This window comes from Glycine soja, chromosome 11, assembly GCF_004193775.1.
Source record: "Glycine soja cultivar W05 chromosome 11, ASM419377v2, whole genome shotgun sequence".
NCBI classification, from domain to species: domain Eukaryota; kingdom Viridiplantae; phylum Streptophyta; class Magnoliopsida; order Fabales; family Fabaceae; genus Glycine; species Glycine soja.
In genome coordinates this window covers 12,996,988-13,011,292 of record NC_041012.1, presented here as the reverse complement: position 1 = coordinate 13,011,292, position 14,305 = coordinate 12,996,988, and the positions used below count along the sequence as shown (strand labels likewise).

Below are 14,305 nucleotides of genomic sequence, written 5' to 3'. Positions count from 1 at the left end.
TTCCCTCCACTTCCCAAACAATTAAGCATGTGTCATGGTAGCAAGGTCTTTTGATTCAGAAATAGTTGTTACCTTTGGTTGCCATGTCCTGTCGAGGGATTTCAACACCTTGACGTTGATCCCTTGAAATGGTTTACAAAATGAGTAAATCTTTTCTACATATCCCTTATATTTTCCCTTTGCTTCATCCTAAAGGTTTCATATTCTTGGATCAGCGAATTATTTTGAGCTCTGTTTACTTTCGGTGTTCCTTCATGTGTGACTTGGATTAAATCCCGCATCTCTTTGGCAGTTGTGCACGCGGACAACCTAAAAAACTCATCAGAATTTAATGAGGAATGTATAATGTTCATTGCCTTAGAATTATATTAACCTTTCTTAATCTCTTCTTTTGACCAAGATTCGTAAGGTTTCTTTGTAGTCTTGTTGTCAACTACATGGATTGGAATGATATATCCATTAACCACTGCACTCCAAATGCCTCTATTAATAGTCTCGATGAAGGTTTTCATTCGAACTTTCCGAAAAGAATAGTTTGATATGGATAAAAGCAAGGAAGCTACAACTCCTATGGCTGAATTTGCTATCTTAGTGTGGATGAAAAAGGGAAACTTATTGACCAAACAAAGGACAGAGGTAACATTGGTTCTTTACTCTATTTGACTGCTAATAGACCTGACATTATATTTAGTGTTTGCATGTGTGCTCGCTATCAAACATGTCCTAAAGAGTCTTATTTCTCAGCAGTTAAGAGAGTTATGAAGTATCTTAGAGGAACCTTAGATGTTAGCTTGTGGTACCCTAAAGATGTTGGGATCTCTCTAGTGGGATACTCAGATTCTGACTTTGCAAGATGCAAACTAGATAGGAAGAGTACAAGTGGTACTTGACACTTATTAGGACATGGCCTAGTATCTTGGAATAGTAGTGGGAGACTTAGAGAAGAAGATAGTAAAGAGGAAGGCATAAATTTTATCCATGTTCAACTCCATCCAAGTGTGGATACTGTAACACCCTAAAAAAAATTACAGCTCAGGCTGACAGAGGAAACTATGTGTTGTCTCATTTATGCACGCATGTATTTAATTGCAGTGATTACATGTTTTTAATTCTCATTTTCATGCTTAGGATATATATATATATATATATATATATATATATATATATATATATATATATATATATATATATATATATTATTTTTTGGGTACAATTAATATTATTTTTTAAAAAAATTAGCAGATTTCATTCCTATAATTAAATAAAATTTTAATTACAAGGTGTGAGTTTCTTTATATTTCTCATTATTTTTATTAGTTTTCTTATTTCTGTTAACAGTTCCTTTTTCTATTCCTATTAGGTTTCCTTTATTCTAGAGCAAATAAAAATCATATCCTATCATATCCTACATTCTTATACAAAAATCATATCCTATCATATCCTATTACGTTCCTATACAAAAATCATATTCTATTACGTTTCTATACAAAAATCATATCCTATCATATCCTATCTTAGAGTGGATATGGAGGAGCTAATAATGAAATGACGTTACTATTAATTTTATTGGTAGATATTTTATGCACCGATTCTGTTCAAATAGAATGGAGATGTAGGCTTTATTTTTTTATTGTAATAATTAATATGTTGGTTTGATAGACTTGAATGATACTACCTCAAGTATGAGTTTTTCTTTTGTTTTAGATTATTTTATATCATTTGGTGATTTCTGTTTATATTATTAATATATTTTTAGGACCACCAACTAAATTAACGTTAGATTAAAAATTAAGGCAAATTATATATTAAGGCTTTGTTTAGCCTATTATAGAAGGTGTGTTATTTTATTTTTTTTTGTAAAAATAACTAGGAATATTAAAGATTTAATGTGAAGAAAATTTTTAAATAGGCTACCAGGCCAGGCTAGGCTTTTAAAAAGGCCAGGCCGAGCCAAAATAAAAGCCTTTGATAGGCTATAGGCCAGGCTCAGGCCTCAAAAATTAATCGTAGGCTAGGCTCAGGCCTTTTAAAGCCTGGCCTATTCCCACCCCTACTTACAGGAATTAACTTATTTCAAATATTAAACTACTAAAATAATTTTGTAATTTCATTAAAATAATTATAATATTATAAATCATATTAATAATAATATATTTATTAAAAAATAATGTTGCTAAATGGATTTGCTCGTCAAACTTAACATTTTTGCTAAACAAGCTGAATCAAATCAAACCTTGAATAGGTTCGGCTAGGTCTAGTCCACTTCCATCCCTAGATACAAACTCGTATATAAGAAATGTTTGATAAAACATTAAATGACTTGAAAGGGAGTCAATGCTATAAACAAGGCAATTAAAAAAGTTGTAAAATCGTATATAAATGTGTGAAAATGAAAAAAAAATCATTTTACACTACGATTTTAAATATTTAAAATAATTGTTAGTCCTACCATTTTTATGTATAAATCTAATTATTTAACGAGATTAAGAAAAACGATTAATTTAGTTGATAATAATAAATTTATCTTAAAATTATAATTTTTTTGTAAAATTAGCATTCGCGTTAATTCTTATCTCTTTTTTAATTATTTGTCAATACATTTTTTCTTTTCTTTTAATAAGGATATTTTTAGTCTAAAAATAATGTTGATTGACTAACTCATACGCTAATTAACTATTTATAATGCCAGCAATACAGTGTTTGAGTAGGAAAAAATAAAACTTAGTGAAAATAAGTGAGCCGTAAGGAAAAGAAAAACAATAAGATTTGAATGAGGCCAAACCCGTTATTCAATAGAATAGCAAAACACGTTATACAAGTTGCAAATTCCTATGAACATAGATATGAAGGTAATTAGGTAAAGTAAACCAAGAAAGCCACCTAAATCATAACAAGTTACTAATTAACCCCAATAAGAAAGGAGTATAAATATTCTGCTATTAATTGTTTCTCGTCACTTGCTTTGGAGCTAATATACACATTTCTCACAAAGAATTAGTATGGACATTCTTGTAATTGTAGCTCAACACTCTCATAACAGAACTAGCTAGCTCAGTTCTTGGAACCAGAAGTAGGAGGTTGGTGCAGCTGCTGATACATTGCAGCAAGTCTACTGTAGGCATCCATGGTCATGGGCTGCAATTATATAATCATACATTTAAGAAATTAATCACCATGTTTTCTCTGTACACATAATTTAAAAAAAATTAACTAAAAAGATATCACCTCTGAAACAGAGAATTTATGACCATGTATATATCTAAGTGGAGGAACAAAAATTTCAAAATGCCAAATAAAGTTGTATTCTAATTAGCTTCGAATATTCTTCCATGGATATATACAACTCCATCAATGACAATGATGTATATATCTTGTTTAATAATCAAAGGGTGATATAGATAATTTTAAATTTGTAATTGAAATGCTAGTTTAATTTAAGGAATTTCTTTGGAAGCTCACGATCACTACGCTCTAATTTATTCCATTTAAACCTAGGAGAGTGAAGAAGTATAAGCTAGATAAATTTATTAATTAACTAATAATTAATTTTAATTTGTGACAGTGCTAACAAACCAGTACGCAATATTAATGCTGCAATGAATTCGATTTGACTGATTTCTACAACCTTATCATTTGTGCTTTACAAATTAAGTACCGGCCAGCCAATTTAGCAAAACCCGGCTGCTTTCAATCATTATAAGAAATCTGAACTTCTTACCTTATCCGCAATAAATATGAGTCAAACAAATTAATATACAAATATATACTTTATCATGAAATCCAAAATCAGAGTAGATTACTTTAATAGGAAAAAACCAAATAATTAAAAAAAAATGTTTGAGCAAACAAGCATCCTGAAGAGTAAAGACACACTTAACTAATAACTCATCACAAGGATCAATCCTGCGTTTGTATAAATATAGGTTCAAACATTAGAATGTCATCATTTTATAAACAAAAGAAGAGAAAAAACAATTTTTAAGTCAAAAAAATTTAATAAAATATATAATATTTTAATATTATATAATTTTTTATTCAACATTTTGCATATTTGAGAATTCTTAATAAATGTAATTAAATTAAACACTCGTTAGCATTTAGCTAAATATTATCTTACCTGCGATTGGCATCCAAAAATTGTGGACAAAGGGTCAGGCATCACGGAAGCCGGAGTCCCTTGAAGGCGGTCGCCTCCACCAGCAGCGGCAGCAACAGCGGCATCCCACGAGGCTGCCATGGGCATGAAGGCAGAAGGGTGGAGGACTGGAGGGATGCCAGGGATGTTAGCACGGTTCATGGAGTTCATATCCATTCCCATTCCCATCCCCATCCCCATTCCCATCCCTAATCCCATGCCCATTGGAGACATCATCGACATTTGAAGTTGTTGTTGCATGGTCAATGGCAGCATCATCGATGACATGTTGATCCTATTCATCATCTGCACTTGTGCTTGCAACTGCTTCAAATATTCTATCACCTCATCCAACATTGAAGCTTTATCAGTCTGTAACAAAAAAATATAAAGTTCATATATATTTTTTTCCTTAAAAATTAAATACAATATCAAAATGTTTGTAATACTCACAGATCCTACTTCACCCACTAACTTAAATTGCATTAGGGAAAGTTCATATATATGAAAACCACAAATTAATATAATTAATTAATCCTATATTAATGTCCAATACATATGAAATTCCATATATAGCAAAGCCACATCAAATAATTAATTCTATGATGAAATATATTTTTCTACACTACCATTTGGTTTTCTTTTATGATCTGACTAACTTGGAAAAAATTTAAGTAAGATGGTATCCGCTAAAGATAAAGGTAAGTTATTTTTATTGGTTAAAGAATTAAAATAAAAAAATATTTATTGTAAATCAAATTCATAAGAGGACCTAAAAAAATCATAAACAATATAATTTTATGTATCTGAATAATTAAAAAAATCCTTTTAATTTTTAATCAATATCCTAAAGATACCGATTAATATTTGTCTATTTTTATTAGCTAATTAAATTCATAAATAAGCTATAACCTATGCTAAACATTGCATGTTGCTGTTGAAATGTTTCTTTCTTGTTTTTTTTCCCTTGTTGTCTATCATGGTTAAGTGTGTGGGTTCTTTTTCTTTCTCCTTCTTTTCCCTCTCTAATTTGTACTTTTGTGTTTTTGGCGAAAACGTTAGTTGTTTTAGTGTTTATGGCATAATTGACATGAGGGCCTACCACTGGAAAGGGTTTCCTGTGGGAGCAGTTGGGTGCCTCTTCACCAAACAGCCTCCTGTCAGAGTATGGCAATAAGTACTAATTAATTGGACTTTATGTGGACTCTATAACTGCACATATATAGTTATACTACCCTAAAGTTCTCACTTCCATAGCCATATATGATTGGAAAAAGGTTCCAGAGCACAATTATCCCCACCGGCCAGTATATCTAAACTAATTAGAATCTTAATATTTTAAAACTATAATATCATTTTTAAGTCTCTAATATATCATGAACTTAAAATAATAAATTTTTTTTATCAGAAACTCATAACAAAAATCACATTTATATTAAAGATCTTAAAAATATTTAAGTCTTAAATTAATTATATTTTAATATGTTTTACTAATAACTACAGATTTAAAACTAAATTGATGATGATACAAAATGTGTAAGACACTTTTAGATGTTTATTTAGCATTAGTATTTTACCAATAATGTTGGGACCATATGTGAAGGGACAAAGGTAGTAAAATATCATGTAGAGAATTTGCATATTAAAATTTTACATGAAATGTATAATAAATGGTATGAAAGTAGATACCTTATCTACAAGGACGGTTCCATAAATAAGAAAAGCCAAAAATGAACAAACAATAACGTATCATATTAAAATGTAAGTACATGCATAAAAGTCAAACCAATAGATCTAAAAGTCGAAAATCAAGTTAAACTAATAATAAAAATTAATATTAATAACAACAATGATGAATAGTATTAGCTCAACATGTAATTAATCTTTAGAAAAATATCTTGAGAGGGGCGGGGGCCCATATTCAATCCCTTTATCTTTCCATGGCTACCAATCATTTAGGCCTTGGATAATTCTTAAAGTTACAAATTCAAATTAAAATGTAGTTTACGTGAAATTCTGTTTCTTTTTTCAGAAAATAATATATTCTATTTCTGAGAAGAACCCAAGATCGTTATAAAATGCATTTTTTGCACTAGTGAACATAAAAACATGCAGAGGAAGATTGAGTGCGTGTGGAATGGTACTTATAGAATTATAGTGGCTATCGAATCCTCAGGGACCGCTACTTGAAGTCTACGAAAGTGAATATAGCAAAGAAAGATGCTACGTCAGTGTGTCTATATATATATATATATATATATATATATATATCAACTGTTTCTCTCACGGATTTGGGACCAATAGATACTAAATAATTGGCTCAGATACCACATGCACAATATTACGATGATTTCAATAATAATAATAATAATAAAGAAAACAATATCATGATTAGATCAGCAAAACCCCACCCCACTAGCTAGTTGCAACTATATATGCTATATATATACCTTGCTGGAATTTGGGACCAACTTTTGCAATGTCTTCATTCTTTGGTTTATCTTATCCCTCCTTTTCTGAAAAGCCAAATGCAAAAATGAACCAATGAACAACATAATCTTGATTTTGTACATGTTGTTAGAATATATATATATATATATATATATATATATATATATATATATATATATATATATATATATATATCATAGCTACTTGCAATTTAATTTGCAAAGTTTATTATTCAACGCTAGATAGCTCACCCTTTCAGATTGGTTGTGTATAGCCGCAGCTCTGCTCCTTTTAGTGGACACCGACGATTTGCCGTTTGCTCTCTTTTTCTTCTCTTCATCCCCGTCTTCCCCCTATATAAAAGACAAAGCACATACATATCATAAAATTAAGTTAATTAAGAAAATATAATTAATTCCTCAAGCTTAATTAACGTTTAAAACTAATTATATGTCGTACCTAATTAGCGCTTTAAAATTTTAGTCACTAAGTAAATTAATCTTTCAAAGACCTAAAATATACTTATATTTATTTTCTGAATTTTCATTAAATTAATCTTTTAAAATTAAAATCCCATCATTTTTAATTTTATATAAAGAGGATTAGTATGTTTTAAATATTTTTAAAAAAATATTGCTGGGAAATTTTTTTTCTTAAAAAGTTAATGTAATAACATGTATAACGGTAGAAGATAAACTTAAACATTTACTGAAATATAAATATATATATATATATATATATATATATATATCAGTTAGTTTTGTAAATTAGAGAAATTTTATTTAAAAAGTTTTATTATAACTAAGAGAGGTCAATATTACAATAAACAACGTGATAAAAATATATTAAGAAAAATAAATTCTAAAAAATATTGTAGAAAATGTGTAGTTTTACAATCCGTTTGCAATTATCAAAATTGCGACAAAGGAACCAAAGTACAAGATGTTGTCAAAAGAGAAGTTGTTCCGATAAAAATAAATTCAAAGAAAAATTGTATTTATATAATTGTTCTTATAAAACAAAGAAATATTGTAGAAGAAAAGGAAGTGTGAAATAAAATAATGATATAAGGGTGTTATAAAAAGTTTTATAAAATCATCTATAAATAGAATAAAGCATGAACACCCTCATGTTAGTACACACCAGATATATATAAAAAAAAAATAGCTAATATGATGTACGTAAAGAAAAAGACAAAAAATGATAGACATCCATGAAATTTTTGCGTTGAGATAGACAAATATAGTTGAACATGTGAGTAATATAAGAGTTGCAATATACAGTATTAGAGAAATCATTAGTAAATCACTAATAATGTTCATTTGGGGATGGATAGGATATATAAAGAAACATAAAAAGTGAAAAAAAGTGATAAATGTAATAGAAAATGAAAGGAGATATAGTTGATTTAATATATATTTGATTTTTATTTTTAGTACTTCATAATTTTTTTTGAGTAATTGATATATTAAATTTTTTTTCTGAATTTCTATGATCAATTAACTAATATCATTATCACTTATCGTTAATACAATCTTATTTTAATATTTTTTTTTAATTTATATTAATTATTAAATTGATGTCACATCATTACTTAACTAATGATAGAAATAAATAAAAAAATTTAATATATCTCAAATTCTCAATAATGAAAAAATTTATAATACACTTAAATCAAAATCACATATATATAATAAGCCTAAAAATTATTTAAACCATATATTAATAGTATTTTAGATTAAAGAAAAACAAAGAGAGTAATTAATTACCATTGGTTTACTGTGGGAAACAGAATCATGTTCTTCTATGGTGGTGGTCTTGGTGCAGTGCTTAGCGTAGCTGGTGTTTTCGAGCGAGTTGATGGAGGTGGAAGTGAAAGCCACGCCGAACTCCCTGTCGCATGTGTCAAGGGTCACGTGCTTGCTATCCCTTCCGAACGTGGCACTCCCACTCACGCTTTGATCCCTCCCACTCGCCTCATGCCCCTTCGCCCCCTTCCCCCCGCAGCATGACCCCACACGGGTGGAGCACCCCACCATGCACGTGCCGGGCCCCGGCTCCATACCCTTCTTCTTGCCCTGCTCCCGGTTCGAGCATGGCACCAACGCGTCCATCGTCATGGTGTTCGTGGTGGTGGTCGTAGTGGTGGCGGCAGCATGAGGGTCGAACCATGGGACCATGAAGTTCCCATAAACTCCACCACCACCACCACTGTCTCCGTTTAACGGTCTGGGCTTTTCCTGGTGGGAAAAGCTCGTGGCTTGGTTCACTATGGACTCCAAGGTGCCACTTCCCCGAGGCTTCTCCCATGTGTACTTATTCGTGGCGGCTGTTGGTGGTTTTACCGGCACACGCGGTAGCCCTAAGCCATGCATAGAAAGTTGCCCATTTTCCCATGTCAGCTCAGCAACCTCGTAGTCCAACCTGAACGCATCAAGTCACACAAATCAGTCATTAACTCCCATGAACTACTAATACGAGAAATTATTACATGATCGCGACCAATCATGTGTTATATAATTTTTTTTATTGGTAAAAATAATTAAAAACAGATACTCAATAATTGAATTAAACTTTTTTAATTGTCATAAAAAAATTAATTATATGAAAATTGACCTGACTAGTGTTATATATATATATATATATATATATATATATATATATATAATCTCGGATCATATAATAATTTTTTGTAGGATACATAGAGAGAGAAGATAAGAGAACTAACATGGGAACATCAGGGGCAGTTGAATTGGAGTTGGAGCGAAGAGAAACTCTTGAGGGTGGTGGGTTGTCTTCGACATCCCAACTAGGAACACACTGGCTCATTTTTTGGGGGGAATTAAAAGAATTGAGGCAGTCCAATGGATGGAACTGTGTTTTTGTGTGTGTGTGTGTGTTTGCTATATGTTTGTTCACGAGAAGAGAAGAGAAGTGAATGAGAAGAGAAGAGAAGTGAATGTGAAGAATAGTGGGAATGATGAGAAAGAGGGAAAAGATTAATTATTGTAATGAAACGACGTGATCTGGTTGTTTGGTGTGTGTGTGACCCCCACCCCCCCTCTTCTAATATCAGGACAATGAGGGGAAACAAGCTTGTGGATTTGGTTTCACTACGCGAAAAAAGAGAATCTAGTCCATATGTATTGGAGTGAGAAGGTGGGGAAGTTTTTGTGTGGAGTAGTCAGTTCTGTTTTGTCGTTTCAACGATTCTGATGTGTTAATTTGGTGATGGTGTTGTGTGTCATAATACTCTTCAATTATTATAAATAAATAAATATTATCATAAGCGATCAGCCATACACCCCATTTTATAATAAAAATGATTTAAATATATTTTTTATTTTTAATAAATATTTAATTTTATATTTATTTTTAATAAATTTTTATTTTGAGATGAGTCTCTCATAAAATAATAATTTTATTTTTATTCTTATATCTATTTTTAGTATTAATAAATTTTGTGTTTATTTTATGATAAATATTTTTTATTTGTTATTAATATATATTAGAATAAAATTTGTTAATTTATTAAAAAGTAAACAATTTTTTTTAATTTATCAAGAATAAAAAATAAAAGTTTTATTTTATTAAAAATTTAACATAAAATAAAAATTTGTTAAAAAATAAACACAAATATCAAATATTTATTAATAATCAAAAACATATTTAAGGTATGAAAAATTATAGATAAATATAATATATGTCAAAGGACACATAATAGACATGTCGGTTGTGTTTGATTTTAAGAAAAGAAATGAGTTGCCGAAAATGGAAATGATGTGGGTATTTTTGGTTCATATGATTTTGAAAAGAATAAAATTACAAAATTCAATTTTCCTAGTTATAATAAAATAGATTATTTTTTTGTGCAGAAAATCAATTTTTTAGACAATAAAAATCGATTTTCTTTGACAATAAAATTATTTCTTATCTATTTCTCTTAAACCAAACAACATAATATATTATTTTATTTTTCCTTTTTAAATTATCTATCTTATATTTTTATCAACCTTATTTCTCTCATCAAAATCAAACACACCCTACTGAGAGAAATAAAAGTGAAAAAAATATAGATTTTATAGGTAATGTAATTTTTCCTTTTTAAAATTGTTAAAGTCTTTCCGCGTTATTTAGTTTATTCTGATACCGTGAATTTTTGGCAAGTTGGTCCTAATAGTCTAACACCTTTTGTTTTATATTTTATTTTTACAAAAGAATTTTTGGATAATGTATTTTATTTTTTCATAGACTACATACATATTTTGTATAAGAGATTATTTAGTTTGAGTCAAATTAAATAATTGGAGGTGATAAAATTCTCACTCGATCGATAATGATTTTATTTAAATTAAAAAGGAAAATTATTTTATAATTTTAATTTTTATCTCAATTTCTATTCTTATTTGTATTTTTTTTTATCACATTATTCATTATATTTATCATCTTCTTTCAATACGCTAAATATTTAATTTATTGTTTCTTAAATAATTTACCAAGTGAGTATCTAATACTCAATTTAATCTTTATTTAAAAATAATCTCTGAATAATTATCCAAAATTATAAATGTGGGATGTTTTAATTGTTCATTTACTATTTTATAATATTTTCATAAACTTATTTGGCTTCCTAATAACTTTTTAAAGAGCTAATTAATTGATACATTTTCAATTTTTAAAGACAAAAGGAATTAATGACTCAAGAATCAAAGTGAATCGCGTTTGTATTAAATTCGAGTCAGTTTGATGACTGTTCAGAAATTAAATTAAGTCGATTTTTCTTTTTGTAATTATCATTTTGAATGATTACTCCTATTTGACACCCGTGTTCATTTACGTGAGTTATGTATAGTGTTTACGCCAAACTAACATTTCCGTAACAAGATAAGGATCGCATTTATTGCATACACTGTAACATGTGATATATGAGTCTTTTGAATGACTCTGATTGGACGGATCCCGCTTTGAAGTGACGTGCTTTTTACTGTGTACAAATTCACTTTTGATGCATCGGTGCACAAGGCATATACATGGCGGCAATTAAGGTGGTCAATAGCATATTTAGATCCTATGTATCCCTCCTCTTTGCACAATGATGGGATAATTGCAAATATATTCTTACGTTCACGTTAGCAATACATAGATAGGGGCAAGAATAATAATTGGGTTAGTAATCAAACTATGTTACCTGGTATCCCTTGAGGGGAATCCCTTGAGGGGAATACATAGGATTTTCTGTGTCCATTAGATCTAGTTGTCTTTGAATGATGTTCAATATATGTTTGTTCTTGTATTTGTTAAAGATATTTCTTGGACACTAAATATGAACATTAAATGCATGATAATATATCATTTTGTTTATCTTCCTTGAGTCATACTTTTACAATTGATTTTAGTAGTTAACTCAAATTTTGTATCCATACGTTACTAAAAAAATTATATTCTACAACAGTAAAATGATGACAGTTCTTAACAATCATCTTAAAATGTGTGTAGTGACAACTTTAAAGTATGATCAACTTCAACAACAACGATTTTATAAAGATCGTCTTAGAAGGTCTTGTTCAATGATAATTAATTATATAACTATCGTCGAATACTTTAACCCTATTTGTATCCCTTTGCCTATCTCTCTCAAACACTTTTAATTTATTTGTATCTCTTATGCTTACAAGAATGACAGGCACTGCGGCATCGAGGACCACGTTTCCATCATCCCGTCGGAGCTCGCGTCGGCCTTCAGCATCTTGTCGGAGCCCCACTGCACCCTTCTCGATGTCAACTGCGCCTCGCACAATACGCTTTCCACAAACCGAGAATGTCATGAGCCATCTCCAGATTTGAGTTTGAAGAAGATCAAAGAGGTGAGGGGTTTAATGTTCAAACTTCAATTTCCTATTTTTGTTCTTAATCTGTGCACCTTGATTTTCTGAATTTCTCTTTTGAGTTTGGTTTTGGTAAACTAGGGTTATGAAAAGGAATCGTGTTTCTCACGAAGAAATCTTTTGATTTGCTCTTTCTTTAATGCTATTCATTGGCCTTGATTTTGAAGGGAGAGAGAACTCACTAGTAGAAAAGCAAGATTTTACGACTGCAACACGACGTCGATCGTTCAGGGACCGTTGTAGAATACACACTGTGGCATTTTTGTAAATACCACAAAACTAACGACGTCGTTTTTGGCTAAAACCATAGTGGTATTTGACACACCTCATTAGACGACAACGTTGCCGTAAAAAATGTCGCCGTATCTAAATGCACACATTCAATACAATGACGTTTGTTAGTACAACACCGTCGTTGTAACAATTTCTTAAATTATTTTTTCATCTCCGAAAAATCGTGCCGCCATTACTTGTGCCCTTCATCATTAGTCGCGCGCGTAACCCCCTTCATTTGAGAAAAAGAGTTTTTGTTGTTTTTCTTACCTACCCTTTGTCGTGCTACCGTCGTGGGCTCTATCGTGGGCTTCAACTAACAGGCATAACATGAGGTACATTGGTTATTATACCGGCCCTACTCACTACCGTGATTTAGGATTCTAAACCCATTTTAACTCTTCAAACAGTGTTGACATCAATAGTGCATGTTATTTCTCCTACATTGATGGTGTCTGTGTGAAGTTGTTTATGATGAATTTGTGAAATCAAAGTAACTTGCAGTGAGGATTTCTGGAACATTCTCATCTCTGAACGTTTTCCTGCTGCTGATGCTAGACACCAACCACTTGTTGTTCTTGGTACTCACTTTTTGTTGTTGAGCCTCACTTGTGAGAATCAATTTGGTTCTTGCTGATGTGATATTGTTTCATAAATTTTCAAATCGAATAAGATTTTATCTGGGGTTTTACTTTATCTTGTTCCTTCTTGGGAAAGATGGCTATTGTGTTTTAGTTTAATTTCTAGAGTGTTTTTGGGACCTATGAAATTTTGTAGCTGATTTCGTTGAATTTAACATAAGAAATGCTTTGAATATTTCTTTTTTGTACATGAAAGATCTAATAAGCAAACTCTAGAATTTCAGATTGTGGTTCTGGCATTGGCAGAGTCACCAAAAATCTGTTAATAAGATACTTCAATGAGGTTTGTTAGATTTACCTTCTTTGCATATATTTTCTTTGAGTCAATCTACTGGCCTGTCATACTCCAAGCATCTATTGTTCTTTTATAGTTGTTAACTGATGGTTATTTTGAGTAATTACTATTGATGATACAATTCTAATGAAAAGTCAGTGGAGCATCTGTTGTTTTCATGTTTAAAATGCCAAGAATATTTTGGTACTTTTCTTGTCTAGGATTATGCTTATATTTGGTAGGTAACTTAATGTTGGCAATTGGCATGTTTGAGAGAAGACAAACTTAATGGAGAATTAGTAGGATAATGATGTTGTACTCTTCCTTTTTATTTAATATGTCGTTCGTGTAAAGACAAATATAGTGAAATTATCAGGAAATTTGTTTTTAGGTGCTTCATTGAATCTGTTTTGGACCATATTATTCCACTTTGGTTGTTATAGTTTAAGCCTTCTTTAAATGACTGATATTGTTTATTGTGCAAGCAAGCTGGAAATTTGTTGCAGGCCTTGTTTTGGAACCATAAAGTATTGCCATGCATGGTTGAGAAATGTGGTACAATATAATAGCTTTAAGCCAAGTTTATGAATGTTTTGTTACACAAAACTATGTCTTTGTGCTACTATGAGATATGTTGTTCATTCAA

General features: G+C 30.5%; 1 protein-coding gene across 1 annotated transcript; it reads right to left on the bottom strand.

The window, feature by feature from the left end:
* Positions 1-2,760: 2,760 nt before the first annotated feature.
* On the bottom strand, positions 2,761-9,696 carry LOC114374330 (transcription factor UNE10-like). Its single transcript, XM_028331968.1, has 6 exons — positions 9,315-9,696; positions 8,356-9,010; positions 6,838-6,939; positions 6,586-6,651; positions 4,118-4,507; positions 2,761-3,135 (listed from the first exon to the last, which is right to left on the bottom strand). Exons 1-6 carry the CDS (start codon positions 9,413-9,415, stop codon positions 3,052-3,054), a joined length of 1,398 nt encoding a protein of 465 aa, XP_028187769.1. The 5' UTR covers positions 9,416-9,696; the 3' UTR covers positions 2,761-3,051.
* Positions 9,697-14,305: the final 4,609 nt, after the last annotated feature.

Bases quoted from the DNA above. Each gene is read 5' to 3' on its own strand.
- LOC114374330 (XM_028331968.1), bottom strand. From the start codon at position 9,415: ATGAGCCAGTGTGTTCCTAGTTGGGATGTCGAAGACAACCCACCACCC. The intron at 4,508-6,585 runs GTATATATATAG...TTTTTGTTACAG, and splicing joins TGGTCCCAAATTCCAGCAAG to ACTGATAAAGCTTCAATGTT. The intron at 3,136-4,117 runs GTAAGATAATAT...ATATAATTGCAG, and splicing joins TTTTTGGATGCCAATCGCAG to CCCATGACCATGGATGCCTA.